The sequence below is a fragment of the Cinclus cinclus genome, chromosome Z (genome assembly GCF_963662255.1).
Source record: "Cinclus cinclus chromosome Z, bCinCin1.1, whole genome shotgun sequence".
Taxonomy (NCBI): Eukaryota; Metazoa; Chordata; class Aves; order Passeriformes; family Cinclidae; genus Cinclus; species Cinclus cinclus.
This window is the reverse complement of record NC_085084.1, coordinates 61,036,107-61,059,004: the sequence shown is the minus strand read 5'-3', so window position 1 is coordinate 61,059,004 and position 22,898 is coordinate 61,036,107. Positions and strand designations below refer to the sequence as shown.

Below are 22,898 nucleotides of genomic sequence, written 5' to 3'. Positions count from 1 at the left end.
TTCCTGCAGAATAAGCTCTCTGTGAAGGCCTTTCAACTAATTCTTTCCATGCTGATTTATACTATTGCTGGCAGCAGAGTAGGAGGCAGTTGTTCCACTTTCATATCTCCTTTTGCGTACTCCACTTAGGAAGAAGGATAGTAGACCCCTTCCTTTGTCAGGATTTCCATTATCCAACCTTGCTTAGTGTGTGAGGGCTCCCATAGCAGATGTTTCCTGCCATGGGGCAGAGCATGCTATCTACAGCACAATCCTTGCTCAGAGGAAAAGAACCAGCATCAGGAAGCCCTCCTCTCCTAAAACAGAAAACACTTCAAAAGTTAAAGGCAGCCCTACACACTAAAATATGGCTTTCAGTGAAGGATCTTTGAGCCTTTTCATCTTCAGGGGAGGAAGCTCCCTGAAAAAGTGCTTGGTAGTCACTAAATATCTAAAAATCTGCTAAAAACCTCCTGCCACTTAAAAAGGCAGCATTTTAAGAGCTAGCTTTGGTAAGAGCACGTACATATTAAGCAGGCTTCAAAATGTACAACAGACAACTACAAATCAACATCAAGTGTGTTTTAAGTTAGGCTCTGAAAATTTCAGCACACTAATAAAATGAATCAGCTTGCCACTTTGCAAGGTTGAATAAAGTAGCAAAGACAATCCTTTTGCTCTTCAGTTTACCCTTCTGAAAATACTAGGATCTTAAAATAACTAGAGCACAAATATTGGTTGAAGTGGACACACTTGATTTAGTATCATTTGAATTAAAGGAATTTTTTTTGTAATATATCACTTCATTTCACAAAAAAAAAAAAAAAAAAAGAAAAAAAAAGAAAAAAAAAAGAGAGAAGTGATATAGAGAAAAGCACCCAGACTTTCACATGAATACTCATGAGCAGCAGAAAAAACATTAAACTCAGTTTTTGAATGGAAGCTGTTCAAGATAGACTCAAAAGAACCTGGACTGTCCAGCAGGACCTACCCTCCAGCAAGGTTCTAGCATGGTCACACACCCGTGGTCAGACAGACTGAAAGCTACCCATGGAGGAAAGTTCCAAATATACATCACCATATGTGAGAGAGTTGTCTGTCTGGAACAATGACTTGTCCTCACAGCAACTCTGTTTGGGCGTTTTAAGAAAACTGCAAAAGGCAAAAAATTAAAAGAAGAGGCACAGAGAAGACACTATGTTCCCATGGCTGTCCTCATTGTACTCCTATGGTGCAGAGGCATGCACAGAGGTCAGGTCATTATTCTAGAGGAGGGCTACCTACAAAACATTAAACCTGTTCAAAATATTGTGAGAAATCTTCGCTTCTGGGAGCACTTCCTATGGGTCAATGGAGATACCAAAAAACACAGACTACAAATTTTGAAGAGGCCTTGTAACAAGGAAGCAGTGTGGTAGTGAAAACTTGTTTGCTTTTCTTTCTAGGTCTTAAGAGGTGGCAAAGTAAGTGAATGAGAACACAGAAATATTTTGTAAGCATTCTGTCAAAGCATTTGGTAGAGAACAGAACAAGAGCCACACTTACAGGCAGCTTCATCCACTGATAATTCACTGGCCAGAATCCCACCAATTTTACTAAAAGATGGCATCTGTATACCATATTTCTCTAGCTCCTTTCGCATGTTGCTGATTTCTTCCTCTGTCCAGACCAAAAAAAAAAAAAAAAAAAAAAAGGAAAGAAAAAAAAGAAAAAAAAAGAAAAAAGAAAGAAATATAATCAGAATAAAATCATGACAATTTCACTATGAATAACCATAGCTACAAAAATGTTTCTGGAAGTGCTTCTGGCCAGGGCTTGTAAGCAGTTTTCCTCTCCATTTTGAAGGACTCTATGATATGACAAGTATTCAATGAAAACTCCTCCCTCCTGTCCTTCTGAGGCCAACAATCATTAAAAACAGCAGCCTCCCACCTGTTTAATTTGTAACAGTGTTTGTAACAGGTTGTCAGAGGAGAAAAGCCATAATAGAAAATATGTACAATGCTAGCAGATTTGCAGTGTAGAAAACCATCTAACATACGATCAGACAAGCATCTGTTTACCTGTGAAGTCTACTTTTCCCAGAAGGTCCTGGATCTGTGGAGCTAATCCTAGTTTGAAGAGATATAAACTGCAAAGAAGAAAATTAGGCTTTAAAGTTCTGCTTCCTGTACATGAGAAAAGCACTTTTATGAAATTTGTTCCTTAAACCTTTGACTTAAGTGTGCCAATATGGATAAAGTGACACTATGATTTTCTCTGGGCTGTATTTTCAAGTCTTACAGAAAGAAATCTTCCTTTTCCAGGAAGCATCTCTAACAAAGAGACACTAACAGTGCATCTCATGTCACAGGGGATGTATAAACAAGTAGAAAACCTCAGTGCAAGATAGGTAAAGAAATATAGAAGCTAGTACTGGGGAAAAAAGTCAAGATCTGACTGCATTTTAGGACACCTTGTATCTTTGGATCCGTGTTCTGGTTTGACTTGCATTAATTACATCCTGTACTAACAGAAGAACACAAATCACTGACACTCTTCTTACTAAGGGTAGAGGAACAAGAACCTGTAAGACCATCCAACGCCATCTCTAAATATTTATGTCATTACCTACTTTACTCTTGGAAAAAATAAAGAAAGTAGATTTAACATACTATCCAAGAACTAATATTTTTTTTCAACATAGCATGAAAAAATACCTTCACTCATTCCTAGAGCTCTGGGGTGCTATCTGAAAGAAAACAGCTGAATACATATATATTTTCTCAGTAGCTGCCAAACACAAGGCATGTATTTCTCTACAAAAGACTGATGTTTCTACAATTTATCACTGAAATTCAATAAACAAGTGAGTTAAGCAAGAAAGAATAAAAAATATATAGCTTTTTAAAACAATACTTAAATAACACATTCCTCCAAAAGGATTGTTTTCCACCTCTTTTCAAACTTACTTCACCCCAAAGCCATTCATTGCAAATGTGCTTTGGGGTTCAGGGGTTTTGTTTCCAGAGAAGAGTATTCCCTTTTTGTGTTTTGTTGCAGAGGAGATTTTTTTGCTAGGAGCAAATTATGGGAGGAGATTTTAAAGCACATATTTGTAGCTGTGTATGGATTTGGGAGTACGTGGAATCAGCATTTATCTTTCATGCTGCCTCAACTACTCCTCTGTCCTGCCCCCATCTGGATGAAGACAACAGAGACTCTCAGGTAGGTTCAACATGCTTTTACAGCCTTTCAAAATAATTGCTGATGCCATTCTTATATTTCAAATCTGTCTAAAACACAAATTAGCTATTTCATGGGGGGAAAAAGCACACAGACTTTACCAGACTATAGTAACGAGTCAGGTTCCTCTGTTACCCTGTTTTGCCTTCCAGTCTTTCTGGGTAAAAAGAGATTTTGCTCCAAGTTTGACAGGGACACAATCCTGCCTGGTGGGTGTCATACAAAAGCTGTAGAAATCAGCAGCTGACTGCTGACTCTTTTTTGGGCCACCACAATAAAAAGACACAAAAAGAAAGAGTGCTATGAACATTAAAGAATATTTTTTTTGCTGTTCAGCACTTCCAGAAGGATGTTGAACCATGTGTGGTATTTCCTATACTCCTCTGTTTGGATAAACTTATTAACCACCAGATGGTGCTGAAAATGTTCTTTGAGTCTTGCAGAGAACACAAAGACACTTCTGAGTTAGCATATAATTTCACTTGGAACAGCTTGCTTAATGGTTAAGAAAACTGAATTCATAGCTCCAGGAGCATGGGAAAACAAAGGAGAAAGAACAGTTCCCAGGTGAAACTCCTTTCAATAGAAGGCATCACCCACACAACTCAACTCTTATCAGGCAGATGTTCCCAGGACTTGTTTTGTACTTAGCTGATTTGTATAACATGCTGTGAAAAACAGATCTGAAAAATAGCATGTTTTTTCTTTTACAGCATGCTTGTTAATCTGCTGCTTCCTAGGAAAACAATGTTTTGAAGCTGTCCAGCTTCTTGAGGGATAGTTTAATTAGGATATAGGAGATATCTTCTTGCAAAGATAATTTGAAGACTAAATTTTTCAGGGAAAAAATATCTCCAAGCACTGCTATTTAAGAAAAAGAATCACTGTTAGCATCTTGATTTAAATGAAGCTGTTCTTAACCTCATTTAGTGTACGAGCTCAAATCTGCTTTCACAAAAGAAAAAAAAAAAAAAAAAAAAAAAGAAAAAAGTGCAAGTAAGGGAATTTTTGCCTTTGTATTTTTCAGGTGGAACCAGAAGTTCCAGCTCTGGTTCTACCACTAGTTTCTTCCTGGCCTTTGTCCCAGCCAATACTTTAAGTATTGATGTTTCAGTGAGAGAAAAGCAAGAGGTAATTATATTCAACAGGAATATTATATGAAATTGTTTGCTAAGTCACTCCTTCCTGGCTAGAGCAGTGTTGCATTCAACAGCATAAGTCATCCCACATGCTTTAAGTGCAATGGTCTTAATTTTAAGACTTGAATCAGGACATATATTTAAACCAGCAGGCTTAGACTCATCTATTTTCAGGCCTTCCAACAGCCAAAGATCAACAAAACAACAAACAGCCAATGACTTTCCCTGCAAAAAGTTATTATTTCAGATGTCAAATATACGTTTTGGATACAGCTCAGCATTCCTCTGGTGCCAATCCACCTGGGAGCACTGCTGGCCAGGCAAAGCGCCCTGTCCTTAATTCTATGCTTTCCCAAACAGCTTTCAGTGTAGCTTGTGTGCCATTCAACACTGAGATCAAAGTTTGATTTGAAAGATTTCAGTGAAAGACTTCTGGCATGCATTTTAGGAAAAAGGTATGGAAATAAAGCTCAATCATTGTTTCTTCTGTTCTTACATCCTGCACAGGCACAGGGGCCTACAATCTCATGGGAAAGCATAATAAATAAAAGCATTCCAGGCCTATTCCCCTTCAGTGTGGCATGAAGGGGAACACATTCTATACCAAATCCATTTCAAAAATAATAGCACTTCAAAAAAACTCCAAAAACATATTAAGTACAGAGTTAAAGTTTTGTGTTGATATTCATCAAGAAAAATTAATTTGAACAGGACAAACTTGGAAGTGAAAGCTGAGACAACACAGACTAATTTTGGCACTCCATAAATCCTGGGGCCTGCCAAAATGGAGAAAGGAAAATTTCTACCACAAGTCAATCCATCAGTTTGTAAATATCAGTTCAGGATAAACATCAGTTCAGGATAAGAATTACTGCCATTGCAATGATAAGGCAGATATTAAGAAGATATTTGATGGAGTTGTTAATAATACTGTCCTATATAAATGAGGGTGAAAACATTAGAAAAATTAAATGTGTTCTTGTACCTCGTGGAAAATGTTTGATCTGGCCCATAACACAGCTGGGAGGTGGGGGGCACACAGCCCACTGACTCAGCCTGACCTGGTCAAGGTCATAGCCCCACACATCCCCTTTAGGAAATCACTTTAAACTTACACAAGACACTTGCTGTCAGAACAGACTGCACTACTAAGTTACAGGCAAGAACCACCCTCAGATAGTCCTGGTGTCACTTCCCAGTTAATATTACACTAAGTACAGTAATTTCACTCTTGTCAAAGATGGCAAAACTATACTGAGCTGTCAAACATGAACACCAGGCACATTAAGCAAATACAGTGAACTTTAGTGGTGAGTCCTGTTTATTGGGAGTGAGTGCACATCCCAGAATGCAAGAGTAGGCACATTTCAAGGATTAGCCCTAAAAAAGTTCCAATAAAGCACATACTGAATAGTCTGTCTGATAGCCCTGGAGCAGCTGATGTGCCTTTGAACACCATTAGAAACACAGAAGAAAGTTTGGGGTGCAAGTTAATTATGTTCTCTGAAAGATTAGTGCCAAAAATAATTCAAAGGGAAAGGTCTCTGCGTGCAGGAAATGAACTAGAAGAACCACAGGAGGGTGGAGCTGTCTGCCAAGAACACTGTCCCTCACACCAGGGACAGCACAGGGCAGATGTTTTTGTACTAAATGTCAAGAAAATCCTTAAGACAGAACACAAAAACAATTTAATTCTTACTTTCAATGGTGTAGTCAAAGCCTCTCTGACTTTACATTAAAAGCCAAGGTGCTCAGAATTTTTTGGAAATATTTGAAATATTTGAGAATGTATCTTTTTTTACATGAATTAACACAGAATACAGTAATTAATTGATTCAGTTTTGGGACAAAGATGACAGTTCATCATTATTTTCACTCTGATCAGCATGTCTGCTTCATGATTGTACTAAGGTTTTGCTGAGTTACTGTTAATTTGTTTGATTTCTGTTGAAGTATGTATTTTGAAACTGTATGTTCATTTTTGAAGGGGGTGTGCTATCGAGAGAGGGATGTGCATGCTAATCAGTAGTCCTTAATTCCTATTTTGAGAACTATTTGACCAATAGACCTGACAAAGTTCAACTTTTGTCTCAAACTTAAAACTAATGAACTTATAAGTTCTGACAGATTTTGATATACTGTTTGTCCTAAAGCCATTTCAAGACTTAGACTGCTCACTTTGGCAGTTAGTGTAACTTTTATTCCTGACAGCAATTACCTTAGAGCGTGAATGCAGTATATCATCCTAGGGATGTTTTTCCTATCATAGACATCCGTAGTCTCTGGATAAAAGATCTAAAAAGCAAAGAGCACACAGTTAAATGAGAAGACTTGCTACTGAGAAGAAATGTTTACTCTGCAGAACCATACCTTAAATTTACAGAATTTCAGCTGTTACTTTTATACAGCTATGAGTCATGTCTCCTCTGATGTTATTTTAACTTTATCAGTAGTTTTCATAAAGAAGAGCTTAATAAAGCATAAAAGCTACTTAATAAGAGGGGAGAAAAGGAAGATAAGCAGGCAGCATTTCAAAAAGATTTCTAAAAAAATGTCCTTTGGCATGAGCTCAGTCAGTAGTGCTTGTCCTCTACAGACACCCAAAACCTGGAATGCAGTTAAAATTTGCAAAGCCTCATTACAAACCAAACCTATCAAGTATGGTTTAAAAATGCATAATTCTAATTGCCAGCACCCCTAACTTTTTGAAAACATCATTTACAAAGAAAGATATTTAGAGAGAGGAATATTAAGCAATTTAGCCAAGAAGCCACATCATAAGTTCCAGTTCTGGTTCTACCAGTAATTTGTTCCTGGCCTTGGTCCCAGTCACTAAACACTGTTTCTCCACAAAAATATAATAAAAAGACTTAGTTAACCGTGAGAGTTGGCAACATGCTTCCAGCCCAGGCTGGTCACTTGGGGCTGCACTGTCCCATGGTTAATAGGACCAGACTAAGAAGGACAGAGCTCTCTTCATCATTAGCTCAAAACAGCTTTGTGAGAGAGAACTGGGAGAGCTTTAGGCCATGACCATCCTCTGTGACAGAAACACCATCTTTCAGAGGAGGGATGGCAGGGTGGAAATCAGCCAGCTGACAGAGGGCTGAAGGACTCTACTGGAAAAAAAAAGCCTAACCTGGAAAGGGCAGGACCCCTTCCCATCTCTGGCATTTCTGATGGCAGTCATGAGTGTTCTTTCTGGTTATAGGCACCTGCAGTGAGTTTGCCTGCAGTAGCTGACCATCAGTCCATTAGCTGACCATTTAGCCCCTCAAGCAGCTGCCTGAGTGTCCCCACTGTGCTTGACCACAGTGCCTCAGGCAGCACACAGGTGCCCTGGGGTGGGGAACTGCTCACCTCAGCCTATGTGCAGCTGCCAGAAGGTACAAACAAGCAGCATAGGTGTTTGCACACAGCCCTTTGTTAAAGGATTTTCATCCAAAATAGACTCACTGATGCCCAGAAACAGCAGCAGAGGGGGGAGATGGCAAGTGAAGACCCACAAGGAGGAAGGTAAATAAAGGAGGTGACCCAAGAAAGCAGCTGGTGGGAGAAGAGCAGCAGCACAGTCACGCAGATGCACTGAAGGGTGGAAGAACAGTCTGGAAACAGGGTAGAGGCAGAGAAACTGGGGTGTACAGTAAGAGGAAGAGGCAGCAAGAGGTACGATGTGAAGAGGTAACCTAAAGGAAGCAAATATTTAAGTTTTCTGATTTAAACCATACTCCTTTCAGGCCCCCCCAGAGACTGCATTAACAGTAAGATACCAAGTCCTTGAGCTGGCTCAAACACTGATAGCATCCCTTCCTCAGGCCACACACACCACCAGCAGCAACACAGGACTGATACTCCCACTGCTTTCCACATTACCTTCTCCTCAGAATTTTTTTTTTTTTAATCACATTCCCTGTAGACTTACTGTAAGGAACTGTTTATGCTCAAGCAGATGAAGGGGGATCTCAGTGAACCAATGATCTGAGCCACTTCCTTTGCTGAAATTGAAAGGCTTACCTTAGGTAGACCAATGGACTCCATTGCTCTTAACCACTGTACAGTGTTGTCAGTGTGCCGAAAATGAAGGCCAGATCTCTATTGGAAACACAGAAGATTATGAAAGTCACATTAAGCAAACTCTCTACTTATTGATCCTCCTGTTTCCCTGTTTTATATCCTGAAGTTCAGTTCATAGAATTTTCCCTTATTTGAACCCAGAGACCAAAGTGCAACAGCTTCAATTTTGCTAATGAAGCATCCTAACACATCAACAGCTCCACACAGAGTTTAGCTCATTCTTTCATGTTACATAAGCCAGATTTGTACCCACCAGGTAGGACTGTGGTTAAAGTCGAAATTTTACAGTTCTTCAGTATTCTTTGGGAGTAGAGGCTGGATGTCAAAGACAAGGAACCAAAACACAGAAGTAGCAACACTGCACGGCACCACCATAAGAACAGATAAGGAAGTCTTGGAACTCTTCAGTTCTACTTGAATACCTGACCTGACCCTCCCTAAGGCCTATACCATCAGCATAAGAATAAAGTGGGAAAGTATTCTTCTTAATTTTCAATGTCATCTCTTAGGGTAAAGGGAAAAAGGAATCTCTCAAGTTTTGGAGATATTTTCAGGAGAAACATTTAAATGTAAACAGAATTCTTAAATATAATTTTTTTTTCTGCCCTCTCTATAGGTTGAGATAGTGCATTACATAGAGGGACTACTATGTATGATTGTATATGTATCTGTATTATCAAGGTTCTTGGAGCTAGCAAAATGCTGCACAGGGAACAAGCTAAACTCACTTACTGGTAGCTTGTTTTTTTCTTCTTGCTGTTAAACTTGATAAAATAAACATAGAGATCTAATGAAGTGAATTTCAAATATGCTTCCATACAAAATGAAGAAAGCTTGAAGCAGTTATCAAATTGCTTTTGGCTTCCATTCCTAATGAGAAATAACTTTATAAGTTTCATAGCTCATGCTCTCCTCGGAACCAGAAGTGTAATTTGTGCAGCTTTAAAAACTTGAAGTAACACCAAAACATTTTTTCTAAGGGTTGAATATTTCTAACTTATCATACAGGCTTCTTAGAGCTGTGCATCTTCCATCTAGTCCATATAGCCTTAAAAGAAAGATGATGCAGAAAGCTAACCAGCCATGCTTGGGAATCTTTAGGAGCTGGAAGACAAATATTGGTGGTTTTTGTCATCTTGGTGAGAGAGCTGAAAACGTTATTACCTTGTAGCGTGCCTGCTCCACATCATAGATCTTTTTGTCTGACACCACATTAGGTGCAAAGAATTTCGCAAGCTTGGCAAGGTAAACACCATTTCTTAAGCCTTCTTCCAGTTCTGTAGTTGGGGGCAGCTCTTCGTCCAAGCAGACCTCCATCCATCTACAGAGATATTTGAGAAACATTGTTTTTTGGGATTTAATATGAGATACAGCTTTGCCTACAACTATCATACTTTAAATGTCACCATCTCTATGTTATTATAAGAGAGAATGACAAGGGCTCAGGAGAAAATTTTCATATTCATTCACATGACATCAAAATGATTAGGGGATCATATCTCTGATTGCAACCCGTCAATAAGCAAACAGCGTGCTTTGAAGTATTCACACCCCAAGGGATCTAACTCAAATCTTTTGACCGTACCAGGCTTTTGAATAAAGAGCAATTTAAGCTGAAAACTAGAAGAAAACATGGAGTGTTGTATATTGATGTTTACATTTTAAAAAACCCTCTGCTTTCTATGCCAGTGCTATATCTCATGAGCATCAAGGACAGCAGTGTTCTGGGTGAGGCAGGTTCCTGTAGCCAATGTGCTGTGCAACACAACCTCACAAAAATGCCCAGCTCAGCACAGAGCACTCCTGCAGATTACCCTCCTCCTGCATGAGAGCTCTGCACTCTCACCCATGAAACACAGTAATGCTGCTGGAGGGACGAGTGAGAGTTTTGTGGAAAAGCCCAAAGTAATTTACACATTTGAGGTCTGCCTGGCAGTAAGTAGGTTGAAATGCAGCTTCTTATTAGTGACAGTGACTAAATTCTCCAAGGTGCTAAACTAGATATGCATTTGAGACTTAAGATGTGATAGACATGATACTAGACAGAGAACAATATTAATTGAATACATAACCATTTCAGAAGTCAAATAACAGATGTGAAACCATATTATCCAGTATGTTTATATTGAGTAGCCAAGAGAAATTGCTTCCAAAGCACTTCCAAGAAAGATTAGTGTCTTAATCACTGGACCAGAAGTTCTTTACATTGGTGGTCTGAGTGTTTTGGCCCTGTGATATTATTCTTATTTCCAGCAGCTAAATCACATTACAAGAGCTTTTTTGTTGTTGTTGGTTTTTTCGTTTTTTGTTTTTGTTTTTTTTTTTTTTTTGCTTGTTCAAACTCCACACTTTTAGGACATTAAGATCAATACAAATAAGAAAGCTAAAGGGCGAGAATAGAGTTGAAGACATTAGTTCACTTCGCTTACTGTCATTACGGCAGCATCACTGTAAGCAAGACAGCATTGCAAATCTAACATCACCTCCATAGGGCTGACTTCAGAAACCAGAAATTTTGGACCCAGGTTGAAACTGAGCCAATTTTCACTCCACCATGTAGAGAAAGAAAGCTCACTACATCATTTTGTTTCACATTAAAACTCTAGACTAATGCTCCACTTTTGGAGTTGTTACAGGACATATGAAAGTTGTTTCACTGAAGTACAGACTACCCAAATAGCTCTTTAGGAAACCAACACCCATAAATCCAACACAGTATCACAGAAAACTGTACTAAGTGTCTGCCATTAGGACAACTGTATTCTGCAGTATAAAAGATGCTTTAGTGAGGAGAATCATATTCCTGATGAGTTTCCCAGCTTTATCCTGAACTGCATGTTCTCGTGTTATGGGTCCATGCCAAGGGTCCCAAAATTGCATTTTATAAATGAAATAGATTTATAAAATAAGGCATCACACTTGGCTTCTCCACAAAAGGACAAGAAAGAATGTACAAAGAAAGTGTACTTCTAGACAAACATGATTTTTACCTGAGTCAGTTAGCTTTTCCTATAGAATTTAATTTCTTAGAATGTGTCTCCTAGAAAAATAATTGTACAGGTAAGCATCAGGACCTTGGTGAACCAGATATTGAGGTGAGCAGACATTCACCATGAGCCACAGCTGACTCTGCTGTTCAATGGACCATCACCAGAGACATGAACTGTGTGCCCAGAGCAGCATTTTGTACCTTGCATTGGATTCTAATTCTCAGTTTAATTGTGAAAGGGTTTTTCTAACATCTTAAGTCCAGGGCACCAACAAGGTACTGTACTGAAACTGTTTTTGAGGAAGATACACACATGGGCCCACCTGGAATTTCTTTTTTTCCTTTCAGTACAAATTCCCTGAGCTCTAAATGACATGCTAATCCAAAGTGAAAGCTACTCCTCAGCTTTTCAAACCTCTTGTAATTCAATAAGAACAAAATTGTTGCGGGTCCTTTCCCAGCATGGTGATAAGGCTTTAAAATTAATCTGGAACCCTCCTGTTCTAGTCAGGGAGGCTACCATGTCTAACAGGTAAATGCAGTACCCTGAAGAACTAACAGGAAACAGTATGCAGGTGAAAAGAAAGCAGAAAGAAGAAAAGGTAATGTAGAATAAAACTGTGGAACCAACAAGTCCATATCAATATACAAGGGAATAAATACATTTTGAGAAGGAGAATGTTAGTAACTCAGTGGAAAAAAAGAGAGGAAAATCTAGAGAGAACTAAAGAGCGCAAACCTGAAAGATGCAAAGCTTCTTTCCATTTATAGCCAAAAATCTGTAAGTTATACCTACTCCAGAAAAAATTAGTGGTCTGTAATAGGGCAACTAACAGTATTTGGTGATCAGTGTCCAAGATTGGGAACACAGCTACAGCTGTATTACATATACAATATGTTCTACCAATGTCTGGAAGTTGCAGAACTTAGCCAGAACAAGATCTACTGTGAAAGGATTTACTGTGTTTTGCACATGTTTAATCAGAGGAAGGAAAAACCTCAGGATTTTAATTAAATCCTGCTATTATACAAACAACTTTGTAACTTAGTTATGCAAACAGCTGGAAGGTGCTATAAGTATTCCACAGAGCTTTCTCTTCTCCAGATGAACAACCCCAACTCTCTCAGCCTGTCCCCACAGAAGAGGTGCTCCAGCTCCCTGATCAATTTTGTAATCCTCCTCTGGGACCTGCTGGGCTAAGTCACAAGTTTCCTGTGCTGGGACCCCAGAGGTGGGTGCAGCACTGCAGGTGGGGTCTCAGCAGAGCAGAGCAGAGCAGAGGGGCAGAATCCCCTCCCTGCCCTGCTGCCCACACTGCTCTGGATGCAGCCCAGCACACCTTTGGCTCTCTGGGCTGGGAGTGCCCATGGCTGGGTCATGTTGTACTTCTTGTTAACCAGCATATCTGTAGCACTTTTCTCCCCAGTGCTTCTTGCTATTACAGAGGCTTTGTTCCCTTGACACTGATTCAATTAGAAGGTAATTATGGTTTTAAACAGAAAGAACCATTATTTCCAAACTTGTGAGCTTCTGCTTTTTAAGACATAGTTTGGTGAGTTTATGAAGGTTATTATAGTCAGCAGGAGCATACTGAGAGAATCAGAAATGCATCTATTTTTGTTTCATTAAGTGAAACACAGAATATCCACTTGACAGTAAAGATTTATAGATACCTTCGGAGCAATTTATTAGATTCAAGGATAAAGAAACAGCATCGCTTTTGGCTCACCCACTGTTTTCCTGAGCATACAGAACTGCATGCAGCATCAGCATCGCCTTTTAAGTGTGTTGCAGAAACTGTTGCCCCAAAAAAAGTAGTTAATATTGCTGATACTCATGATGAGGGCTCTATAACTCGGACAGTATGTTTTCCTCCAGTATGACATTCGTAGAGTAAGGTTATTATAGCTATCAAATGTGCACATGCATTTCTACCATGCCTTTTTAACAATATAATCCCATAACTTTACTTTTAACAAGGTAAATCCAAACCCTGCTCCATGGTGGAGGGACAAAAGTCAGCCTCAGGAAGCAGAGTAAAGCATACAGCATAACTGAAGTTCTGGGTAGTACCATCTAAGATTAACAATCATTTGAACAGTCCTACAGAGTTACCCAGTTAGGCCAATTATAGACTTACTGTTTGGATAAAACACACATATGCATGTCTTCTCCTGAAGACAGATACTTGGGAATGCATAAGTATAGCTCACTTTGATTTTCATAATACTGCAATACTTGCTAACACATAAATAAAGTATTTGCCATAGACAAAAAAGCAAACCTAGATCTGGTCAATGAAAATATATCTCCAAAACTTCAGTTCCAATGCACAGTACTAGAAAGTCAGCCAGGAGTGAGTACTGAGGTATAATTCCCTTTTGCTGTGCTCAATTCTGGTTTTAACTTTTGACAATCCATGGCAGAGCTGTTCAGCAGCTATTTTCTGCTGACTTCTCTGCCAGGCTCAAGCAGCAAACGGCATGACACTTGCTGGGAGATCCAGTTTCCACTTTTGACTATGTACTAGTACAGATTGCCCAGAGAGGTTGTAGAGTCTCCCTCACTGGAGATATTCAAGAACTTGCTGGACTCAATACTGTGCAATGTGCTCTGGGACAACCCTGCATAAGCAGGGAAGTCGCACCAGATGACCAACTGTGGTCCCTCCCAACTTTAACCATTCTGTCATTCTGTGAATACAGCAGCAGTATAATTAGCTCAGACTGCATTTTAAACGCAAAAAACCCCTGCTGAGTCTCATTCAAGGCAAGGTCAAGGGAACTGGAAGCAACAGTGCTGCACTACGAACTTAAAACAGTTATGAAGTTGTCATTGACAGTCTGTGTGGTCAGAATAGCACACACACAGGTCAAGAGACTATAAATGCTGGAGTCAACGTTCAGCTGAAAAGAGAGGATATCTTGTACAACCCACCCAAAGCCCATCACATTCATCACACAATTGTGCAGTAAAATTTATACTTTTGCTGCCCTGCCCTTCCAGATTTATGCCACAAGACACGGATCCAAGGGCACCAGGTTCATGGGAAGCACATCTTTAAAGAAGAAAACATAGGACTCCAGAGCCAAAGTTCAGAACACTGCATGGTGCTGTGGAAAAGGTGTAGTGAAGACAAGATCAACATAAGTTACCACTCATTTATTACCTCCCTTGCTCACAACCACAGCCTTTCAATCTAGTTCAGCACAAGTGAAACAGACTGCTGACCTAGAGAGTACAATGTGGCTTTCCAACATGTTCCAAAGAAAAAAAATCTTTTTGCTAGAAAATAATAATAACTACAATCAGACTCAAAGCAAAATGTTACATTCTAGCTTTAAATGTCTGAAGTGGTGGAAGTGGTTAAAGTCAAGTTTTAAAGTCAAGTTTTACTTGGAGATATTCAGAAATAAACAACTGTCTGAAGCATGTGAACTCATAATTTAAAATTTCATACCATTATGTCTCTAGTTTCTGAATCTACAGATTTGTTAAGAATCTCAGTTCTTAAATATTCCTTTGCTTAAGAAAAATAGAATTTTCTTTTAGCTGCCACCATTTCCCTAAATAACATTTTATGAAGGAGGGTGACTGCAGCCAAAGCAATCTAGGTGTGTTCCTTAGCTGAGTAGTGGGGTGGTGGTAAGGTTGATTTGTTTATAAGGAAAACCTGTGTGTTGACTTTGGAATTTGTTCTCATTATACTGCAAGCTTTAGTATGCTACATCTCCTAAACCAGAAAACTCAGGAAAAGGTTATTTCACAAACAGCCACAGGCTACTTCCAGAGGAAAAGCACGCAAAGCTTCCAGCCATTCCATGAAAATAGATACATAACATTTGAATACCATCACAGCAAAAACTATCAGCTGTATAAAAAAAGTGGCATAACCTTGGTGGCTTGATTTTGAGGCTGTACAGAGTAGAGTGGGTAGCTGGAAAAAACTACTTTCTTCACATCCTTTTTTCACCCCTCATGTTCTGGTACATTCAGCCTCAAACCTTCCTTATAGATGGGAGCCTTAGCTTAAGTCAGAGCTACAGTTCTCTGATGCCAACTTACTCCTGGAGCCAGACACCCTGGAAACATCAGCTTCTAAATTTGAGAGTCAAGATTCATACTCCAGAGACAGCCTCTACTGCATTTAAAGTTGTACCCATTCTAAGAAAGAAATCAAATTTTTGCTTGTGGGTCACCACAGCAGTTGGGTGAAGGAAGGTGTGATACAGATCACCCCAGACACCAGTTTTCTCATGTTACACACAAGAAGTAACAAGAAGGCAGCAACATGGAGGACACCAAGAATCACTTGGCTACACAAGGTCGCAGAACTTTAGCACATAAAGAAAATGTCAAATCCTTTAGGTAAGAGATTTTGGATAAACTTGCAGCTGTCAAATTTAACACTTCCACAAGCTGGTTCAAATTCAACACTGCATATATTTGACTCTCCAGCTAGTGTTTGATATAACAGCATCTCAACTTCCTACAATCACGATTTCACCAGGGAGGATACTGACTTTCAGCAAGAGCGACACTGAAAGCTATGAAACATTCATGTGTGGATTCGTAGTGCATAAATTGCATAAGTGTTAAAACAATACAGATCTCACTGCACGTTTCTGCATTCAGTTGAGCTGTTCATGCCAGCGTGAAGTTTGTTGCGGCACTCATTTCCTGATCAAAGCCCTTCTGATGCATTTCATACTCAATTCAGATAAGCAGAAGCTAGGAGCAGTGACGCCTTGCCTGACCTGAACAGCACACTAAAGCAGCAATAAATCATGTCAGCAACATGTTTCCACACCAGATTTCTGCTGCCATGACAACACTGCCATATTTACAAAATAATGTTAAAGGTGTTATAAAATTCTGGTGCACAAGATGGCAGCACAGATACTGTGCGCTGCTTTAATCTGTTTTATTCCAGCCACCCTTTATGTGGGTTAATCAGTGATTAAAGTCCACAAGGCAAGGTGCTGCTCAGGAAGCTGGCTCTGGACACGGCCCCATGGCCATTGCATGGGGCCACTGCACCCAGCAGTAGTCAAGTCCTGTTTACTCAGCAGCTTTTTGGTGGAGAAAAGAGAGAGACTCTACACCAACACCACAGCTGACAACAGCAACACACCATGCATGTGTTTCAAGACAGTCCTCAACCTTAGGAATCAGCAAGGCTCTGATTTGCTGCCTTCTCTGTTTGCAGAGACATTATGATTTAGCACCAGGTAACAACCACAAACTCCAGGACTGCTATTCAAGGTAAAGGTGATTGAGTGGAGGTCCAACAAAGCCCAGGCTGATGGCCACAGAGATGCCTCATCTTTTCCCCCTGCTCTTGGCCCAGCTTCAAGCTGCCAAGGTCTGGAGAAGAAAGCTGAAGAGGCAGTAGTAAGAGCAGTGCCAGGAAGGGAGCTCACCACCATGGTGGAGACTGATCAACCACAACAAGTATGTGTTCTTAAGAAACCTCACCTAATTCTTCAAGGCAGAAACAACAGTACTCAACAGGTTACCTGAGCAAATGAGGTGGAATAATTAAGCCTGTGTTCAAAGGTCTCAGGAGGGAAAAAGTATCTGCTGATTGTATGGTCTGAAGTAGCCCCTTTTCTACACAAAGAACTGGATTTTCATGTGAATGAAAAGTGGGACAAAAGGATGGAACAAAATACTGCTAAAAATTTTGCAAAACCTGTGCAACTAAATTAACAACTCAGATTGACATGCATCACCCAGCTGCAGTGTCTAGACCAGTTTTAACAGCCTTCTCTTCCAACAGCAGCAGAGACACAACAGCAGAAACACAAGTATTTCCTGTGTTAGTCTGGCAGTGGTGGCTCAGTGGCCCCTGGAAAGCATAATTTCAGACAGATGACAGACTCAAATCACTAATGAAATTTTAGGTAGTGCAGACACAAGCTCTGTAATAAGTCCCACATACAAACATAAAGGGTCTCCCTACAAATAAAACAATGCTTTTCTCTGAAAAGAAGATGAATTTGGCATATGAATTAATCGAAACTTAGTTTTTCACAAATCTTTATAGACACTGATTTGATAAACGGAAGCATACACAGCAACAAAAGCATTTATACAGTATATTTACACAACATTGGTCCATGTGGAAATGTTGTGAAACAAGTTATTCCCTCCAAACACACCATGTTTGCTTTAGGAAAGCTCTGCAGACTGTAGTTTAGACTTTCACATTATATTGTCTTGCTACATGCTACAGCAGATTGCTTTGCTCTATTAAGTCTTCTATAGTTACAGTATGGTAATAGTTTAGGGCACCCTCTTAAAACAACATATGGTATTTTAGATTTAACAATTTAAAAGGTTCTGGCCTGGAATAATCTCATAGTCTCCCAAGCAATCCACTTCAGCAGAAGATGCATGCCCCTGGCAAGCCTCAGAAATGTGGCAGTAAAATAACCAATGGGTCCTGGAGATAACCTTCACACCTTCTTCACACAATAGCCCCACTAATCTTAAAATCACAGTCTTTACCCAAAGTCCACACCCTGCCACAGCAGTAATTTCTATCCAAATCCATAGAAAATAGAGCTGCAGTCTCTATGAAGTGATCTATCCAACAGTCATTTTGATGAAGCTTCTACTGAAGCTAAATCACAGCTGTCCATCAGGAAATATGCATATTTTGTTAACCCTCTCCCAAAATCCACTGTGTCATCCGATGGGCTGTTTCTAGCAGCTGTCAAACTATCCATACAAGGAAGAATGTCTAAAAACACCATCAAAGTAATACAGTAATTTTTACATCAAGATCTACTGTTTGCCCCTTACCACTGCAAAGTGCCTTCCATGCAAGTATTAGTTCTCAAGGTACCAAGAGGGATGTGCTATTACCTTTCTTTGCAGCTGAGAGGACAGGCATAAATAATACCACCATGCCTACAATCATAACTTTTTTCTAGGGAAGAAAAATGACCCAGGTAAGTACTTCCAGTGTAGGTTCAACACAGAAGCTTTTACAGTGTGCAAGTGTTAAAGCCAAGGCTATGATTCAAGGCTAGCAGCAGCAGGAGAAAGCTCTGCCTGCAGACCTGAATATTGGAAAGTAATGCAGCTGGATCAGCACAAACCCCCAAGGAAGTGCAGACTAAAGACTGCATTGAGGCCACACAGAAAACCTATGGCAAGAGAGGGAAATCAAATTTGAGCATGGCAGGATGCAGAGTGCTGCTCTAACTCCTTGAATCGAGTCCACTGGATCAGATGTGGACATTTACATTTTTCTGTCTACTATCTGACAAAGGTTAGTTTTGGGAAACCAACTAGCAGCAAATCTGTAGGAACAGAAACCAAAAAATAACCCAAGACATACATCTACTAGACAGGCAGCTGGGACTTTTAAAGAAAGGTGCAGGAGAGCAGCCAAATCAAAATTAAAAGCCATGCATGAAAGAACAAGATGTTAAAGTAGTGAAAAGATTGAAAGAGCCAGCTTGTGAAAGGCTGAACTGTTGTTCAAAGCATTTTGTGTTATGTAAACTCTACAAAACTGCAACAAGGAGTTTAAACTTGGTCCCATGTCAAAAAGAAACACAAGACTGAGGAACAAAGTTAAAACCAAGGCATTTAGGTGAGACACAACAAGCACAGCACCTACAGTTACCTTTTCCTGTTTACTTTTCCCCATGATTATGCAAGAGATGCTCTCCCTCCACTTTCCATTGCTGGAGACACAGTAATCCCTACCCACTCAATAACATTCTATAAAATTTGGAGAAGCACATGCACATAGATCAAGTCTGCTATAGATCAGGAAAATGCAAGCAGAAGTATAATAGCATTTGATAATCCACAAAGAAATGAAAACCAAAGAAACGAATGGTATGACTTCACACTGGTGAAGAAAAGCAGCCACTTTATAAGAGAAAACAGAAAGAAAAAATATTTATGAGTGCCCTGTAGCCTCACTTTTATCATTAGAACATAAGCTAATAACTGGTGAACAAAGCTTGGGATCCTCCAGGACCATATCTTTTTGCCAGTTTCAAAACTACATATCATTTTTCCACAGATCTAAGGTAGACAGTTAGCACTGCTTTACACTAAGGGTCATAACCAGAATTTCCATATGATATGTAGACATGGGCTCCTGGTGAAGAACTGACTGAAATTTTCCCAGTGTAAATTGGAGTGTTTTTCTTGAGAACATCTAACTTAATGCTACATAAAATGGTAATTGGCATCTCAAAGACATCTTTCTAGATAGCATTTAGGATACAGCAATAAAACTATTCTTTAAGAAAATGGTCTGGAGAAAATAAGTGGTTAAAGAAGAGGTTTTAGCTGTAGAACTCTAAAATAGTCACTTGGAATGAGGAATGTAATAAGGAAATATATTAAAGTATTAAGGTAGCAGTAGGACAGTGTGAAAGCTAAACTGTAGTTTAAAGACTAGGTTAGGCTAGGAAGAAAAAAAATTGATTGTAACCAGTACAGTAAAAATTTAACAGTACAGTTAATCATGTCATGCAACAAATACTCAGTGTCTGGTGACAGTACTTCTGTTTAAGGGTTTTGACATCACCATCCCCAACATCCGTGTACACAAGACAATTTCTTCTCCAAGAGCAAACAATGATACACCCCTATCAGAGTACCCAACAAGTGATAAGAATCTACCATCTATGCCCTAGTATGCAAGTCACTCAAATCAGAAAGAGAGGTAAAGAAATACTTAATCTGCTAAGAGCCTTCCAGTTACCAGACAAGATACAAAGGACTAACAAAAGCAGGCTACTGGGACACCATTTGGATCAAAAGCCACAAACACATCAATTAGTGTATCAAGTCTGACTTATGGACTCTAGAAACAGAGGAGGACACCCTCCCCTGACACCACCTTGGCTCCAAGTACCAGAATATAAAATGCTTTCTTCTGTCCTGTCAAAAAGCAAATAAAAGTATTTCAGTGTTTCGAATGGGTGAACCACCTGTCAGCACCTACGCTGTTGGCTGGCTCCCCTACCCAGGCAGCCCTCACTGTGTGGCTAGCTGACCCAGTAACACAAGAACCACATGTCCATGGCTGATCCAGGCTCTGACGCAACACCATTCCCACTGCAGCTGCTACTCAGGCAGGCCATGAATGCCCCTGGATATTCAGTGTCATCGTGTCCACCAGCAGCAGAAAAGCAAAGAGGCAGGCAATTACTTGCCAGTAGCAGCTCAAGCCAAGTGGAGCACATAACCCCAGCTACACAACCCCAGCCAGAATGCTGCCACCATTACTGGTCACATTGTTAAACAGATGATGCCATATGCAAGTAAAGTCTTCTTAAACCCTATTTTGGATGTTTGAGACTACTTAAGAGAAACCACAATGTTTTATGCAGAGTGGTAAATGTAAAACAGTTATCCTTTGTTTTCTTCTTCATGCATAAAGATGAAATCAAAATGAAAGAATTTTAAAATGCAAAGGAAAAACTGGCAGGTTTTAGAGATTATTTAAAACCATTCACGCAACTTATGTACTATACCTCTGTTTTTCAGTGAGGTTTCAGCATGCTCTAACCCTCTAGCAACTTGTTAGCTGCACAAAAGCTTGCTCATCAATTTCTGTAGACGTAATTTCTGAAAAATAAAAACTGCTGCAGAGAAACTCAAATAGAGAGTTTTTCAACCAACACAGTCCCCTATTTGGAAATACTCCTGTACCACCTCCCAGAGAATTCAGACACAGAAATTAGCTTAAAAACTTCTGTATTAGAAAATGGAAAGTAGTGTCAGTCATTTTTATTTTGAAATCAAAATAAAACACAGGGCAGACACCTAGGCATTCTTATCAGCCCTCTTTCATTAGGAAACTAATTTTTAGGCTGGTATAGCTCATTCTATTATTGTCACAAAATGACAGCAAGAAAGAATAAGCACCAAAATGGTTTACAGGTGCACTTTCCTACTTTTCTTCATAAACAGCAGCAATCTCAGGGCCTCTAATCTGCAGTCAGCTAACAATTTAACACAGACAAAAAACCCCCTGTACCTATGAACTTGAACCAAAAGATATTTTAAGTAAATTTACCTTGTTGCCAAGCCTATCAATGACCTAGTTACTTTGATCACGGTAATCAGCAAACCATCACAACTTGTTAACTCTCAGCCCTCCAGTGAGACCTAAGCGACTTAGGTTGCTATTTTGACCTGTGAATTTGCTCCCTTTCTTCCTCTGTCTGTTCCTCTACACTTTATCCCAATCAAGTACTGCACTTGCACAGTGCCATTCATGCACTCTAGGAAGATGCTGTGGCAGTTACACCCAGAAGCCACCACAAAAACTGGATCCCCACTTTCCCCTGTAATTCATAGAGCATGTTTTTTGCATGTTTTTAGTAGGACTCAGGTATTCTGAGCTACTGGCAGCTGCAGCCTGCAGAGCTGGACCATCATGGGCAGCATGAAGCCCAGTGTAAGAGGGCAGTGATGCTACCAGCCCTCATGGCAATCTCTCCTGCAGCATCAATCAGCCAGCCTGCAAGGCAGCAGTGCAGGGTGTGGGGACACTAGTCATACACCAGTGCTGGGAAAGCAACTGCCACAGGGGAGAGGAAGAGAAATGCAACAGTCACTGTGCCAAACCGTTCCTGTCAACAAGAGAAACGGACAGGAAGAGCCAACCACAGTAGAAACTAGATAAGGGAAACCCACAGGATGAACACCAGGACAGAAAGATCTACAGGAGGAAAGAAAAAGCCTGGTAGACAATGATGACTGAGGTTTTAAAGGGATGTGGAGGGTTCTGTACCTTAGCCCAGGTCAAGAACAAGATGCAGCTGTGCCCCAGCAATAATAAGACTTGCCACACTCTAAGGAACACACAAGATCCCTACACTCCCATCAACTCAATTATTGGAAGTCTGAACATAAGCACTGGAAAAGATGCATAAAGGTGCAGACAGGAAATTGCCCGAGGATCACAGCAGATTTGGCTGAAATAGTGAACCTGAAATTGTTCAAGAGAAACTTACAAAGAGAAGGAAGACCCCAAAAGAGTGCTAGCATAGTTGTGCACATATTCCAGCAGATGCAAGTTGAAACTGAAGGAATACAAAGTCCTGACACAGAGCACTTTCATCCCTAGACATAAGACTCTTCATATAAGATTTAAAAAATATGTCTTGCAAAACTTCTGCGCATTTCCTTTGAAATCCAGCCAAATCCTTATATAGTATATTTATTTCAGCTTTTTATATGTCATTCAATATAGTCAAAATGTCTCCATACTCTTTTTCCTCAGGAGAGCTAATATTTATATTCAAAGAAACTTAACAACCCAGTTATTCTTAATTTTGAACATGAGAGTTACACTCTTTGATTTCAGGAGTGCAAGTGTTTTTGCAAAAATGAAAAGCCCAGCAGAAATTCCATGTTCACCAAAGCAGATGTTTCCTATGCAGAGGTGAAAGTTGTTTTTCCCTCAATGGGCTGCAAAAATACCCAAAGACCCTCTCCACAA

The 22,898-nt window shown here is 39.8% G+C and overlaps 1 protein-coding gene across 2 annotated transcripts in view; it reads right to left on the bottom strand.

Annotated features, from left to right (window-relative positions):
- The window catches only part of IQGAP2 (IQ motif containing GTPase activating protein 2), a 101,603-nt gene that overhangs the window by 49,612 nt on the left and 29,093 nt on the right, over positions 1 to 22,898 (bottom strand). For both annotated transcript variants that reach the window (XM_062512847.1, XM_062512845.1), the window contains exons 2-6: positions 9,582 to 9,738; positions 8,358 to 8,435; positions 6,562 to 6,638; positions 2,043 to 2,110; positions 1,525 to 1,638 (exon numbers count right to left, since the gene is read on the bottom strand). In XM_062512847.1, the coding sequence (XP_062368831.1) occupies positions 1,525 to 1,638; positions 2,043 to 2,110; positions 6,562 to 6,638; positions 8,358 to 8,435; positions 9,582 to 9,738 (494 nt within the window). The remainder of the gene's footprint in view (positions 1 to 1,524; positions 1,639 to 2,042; positions 2,111 to 6,561; positions 6,639 to 8,357; positions 8,436 to 9,581; positions 9,739 to 22,898) is intronic.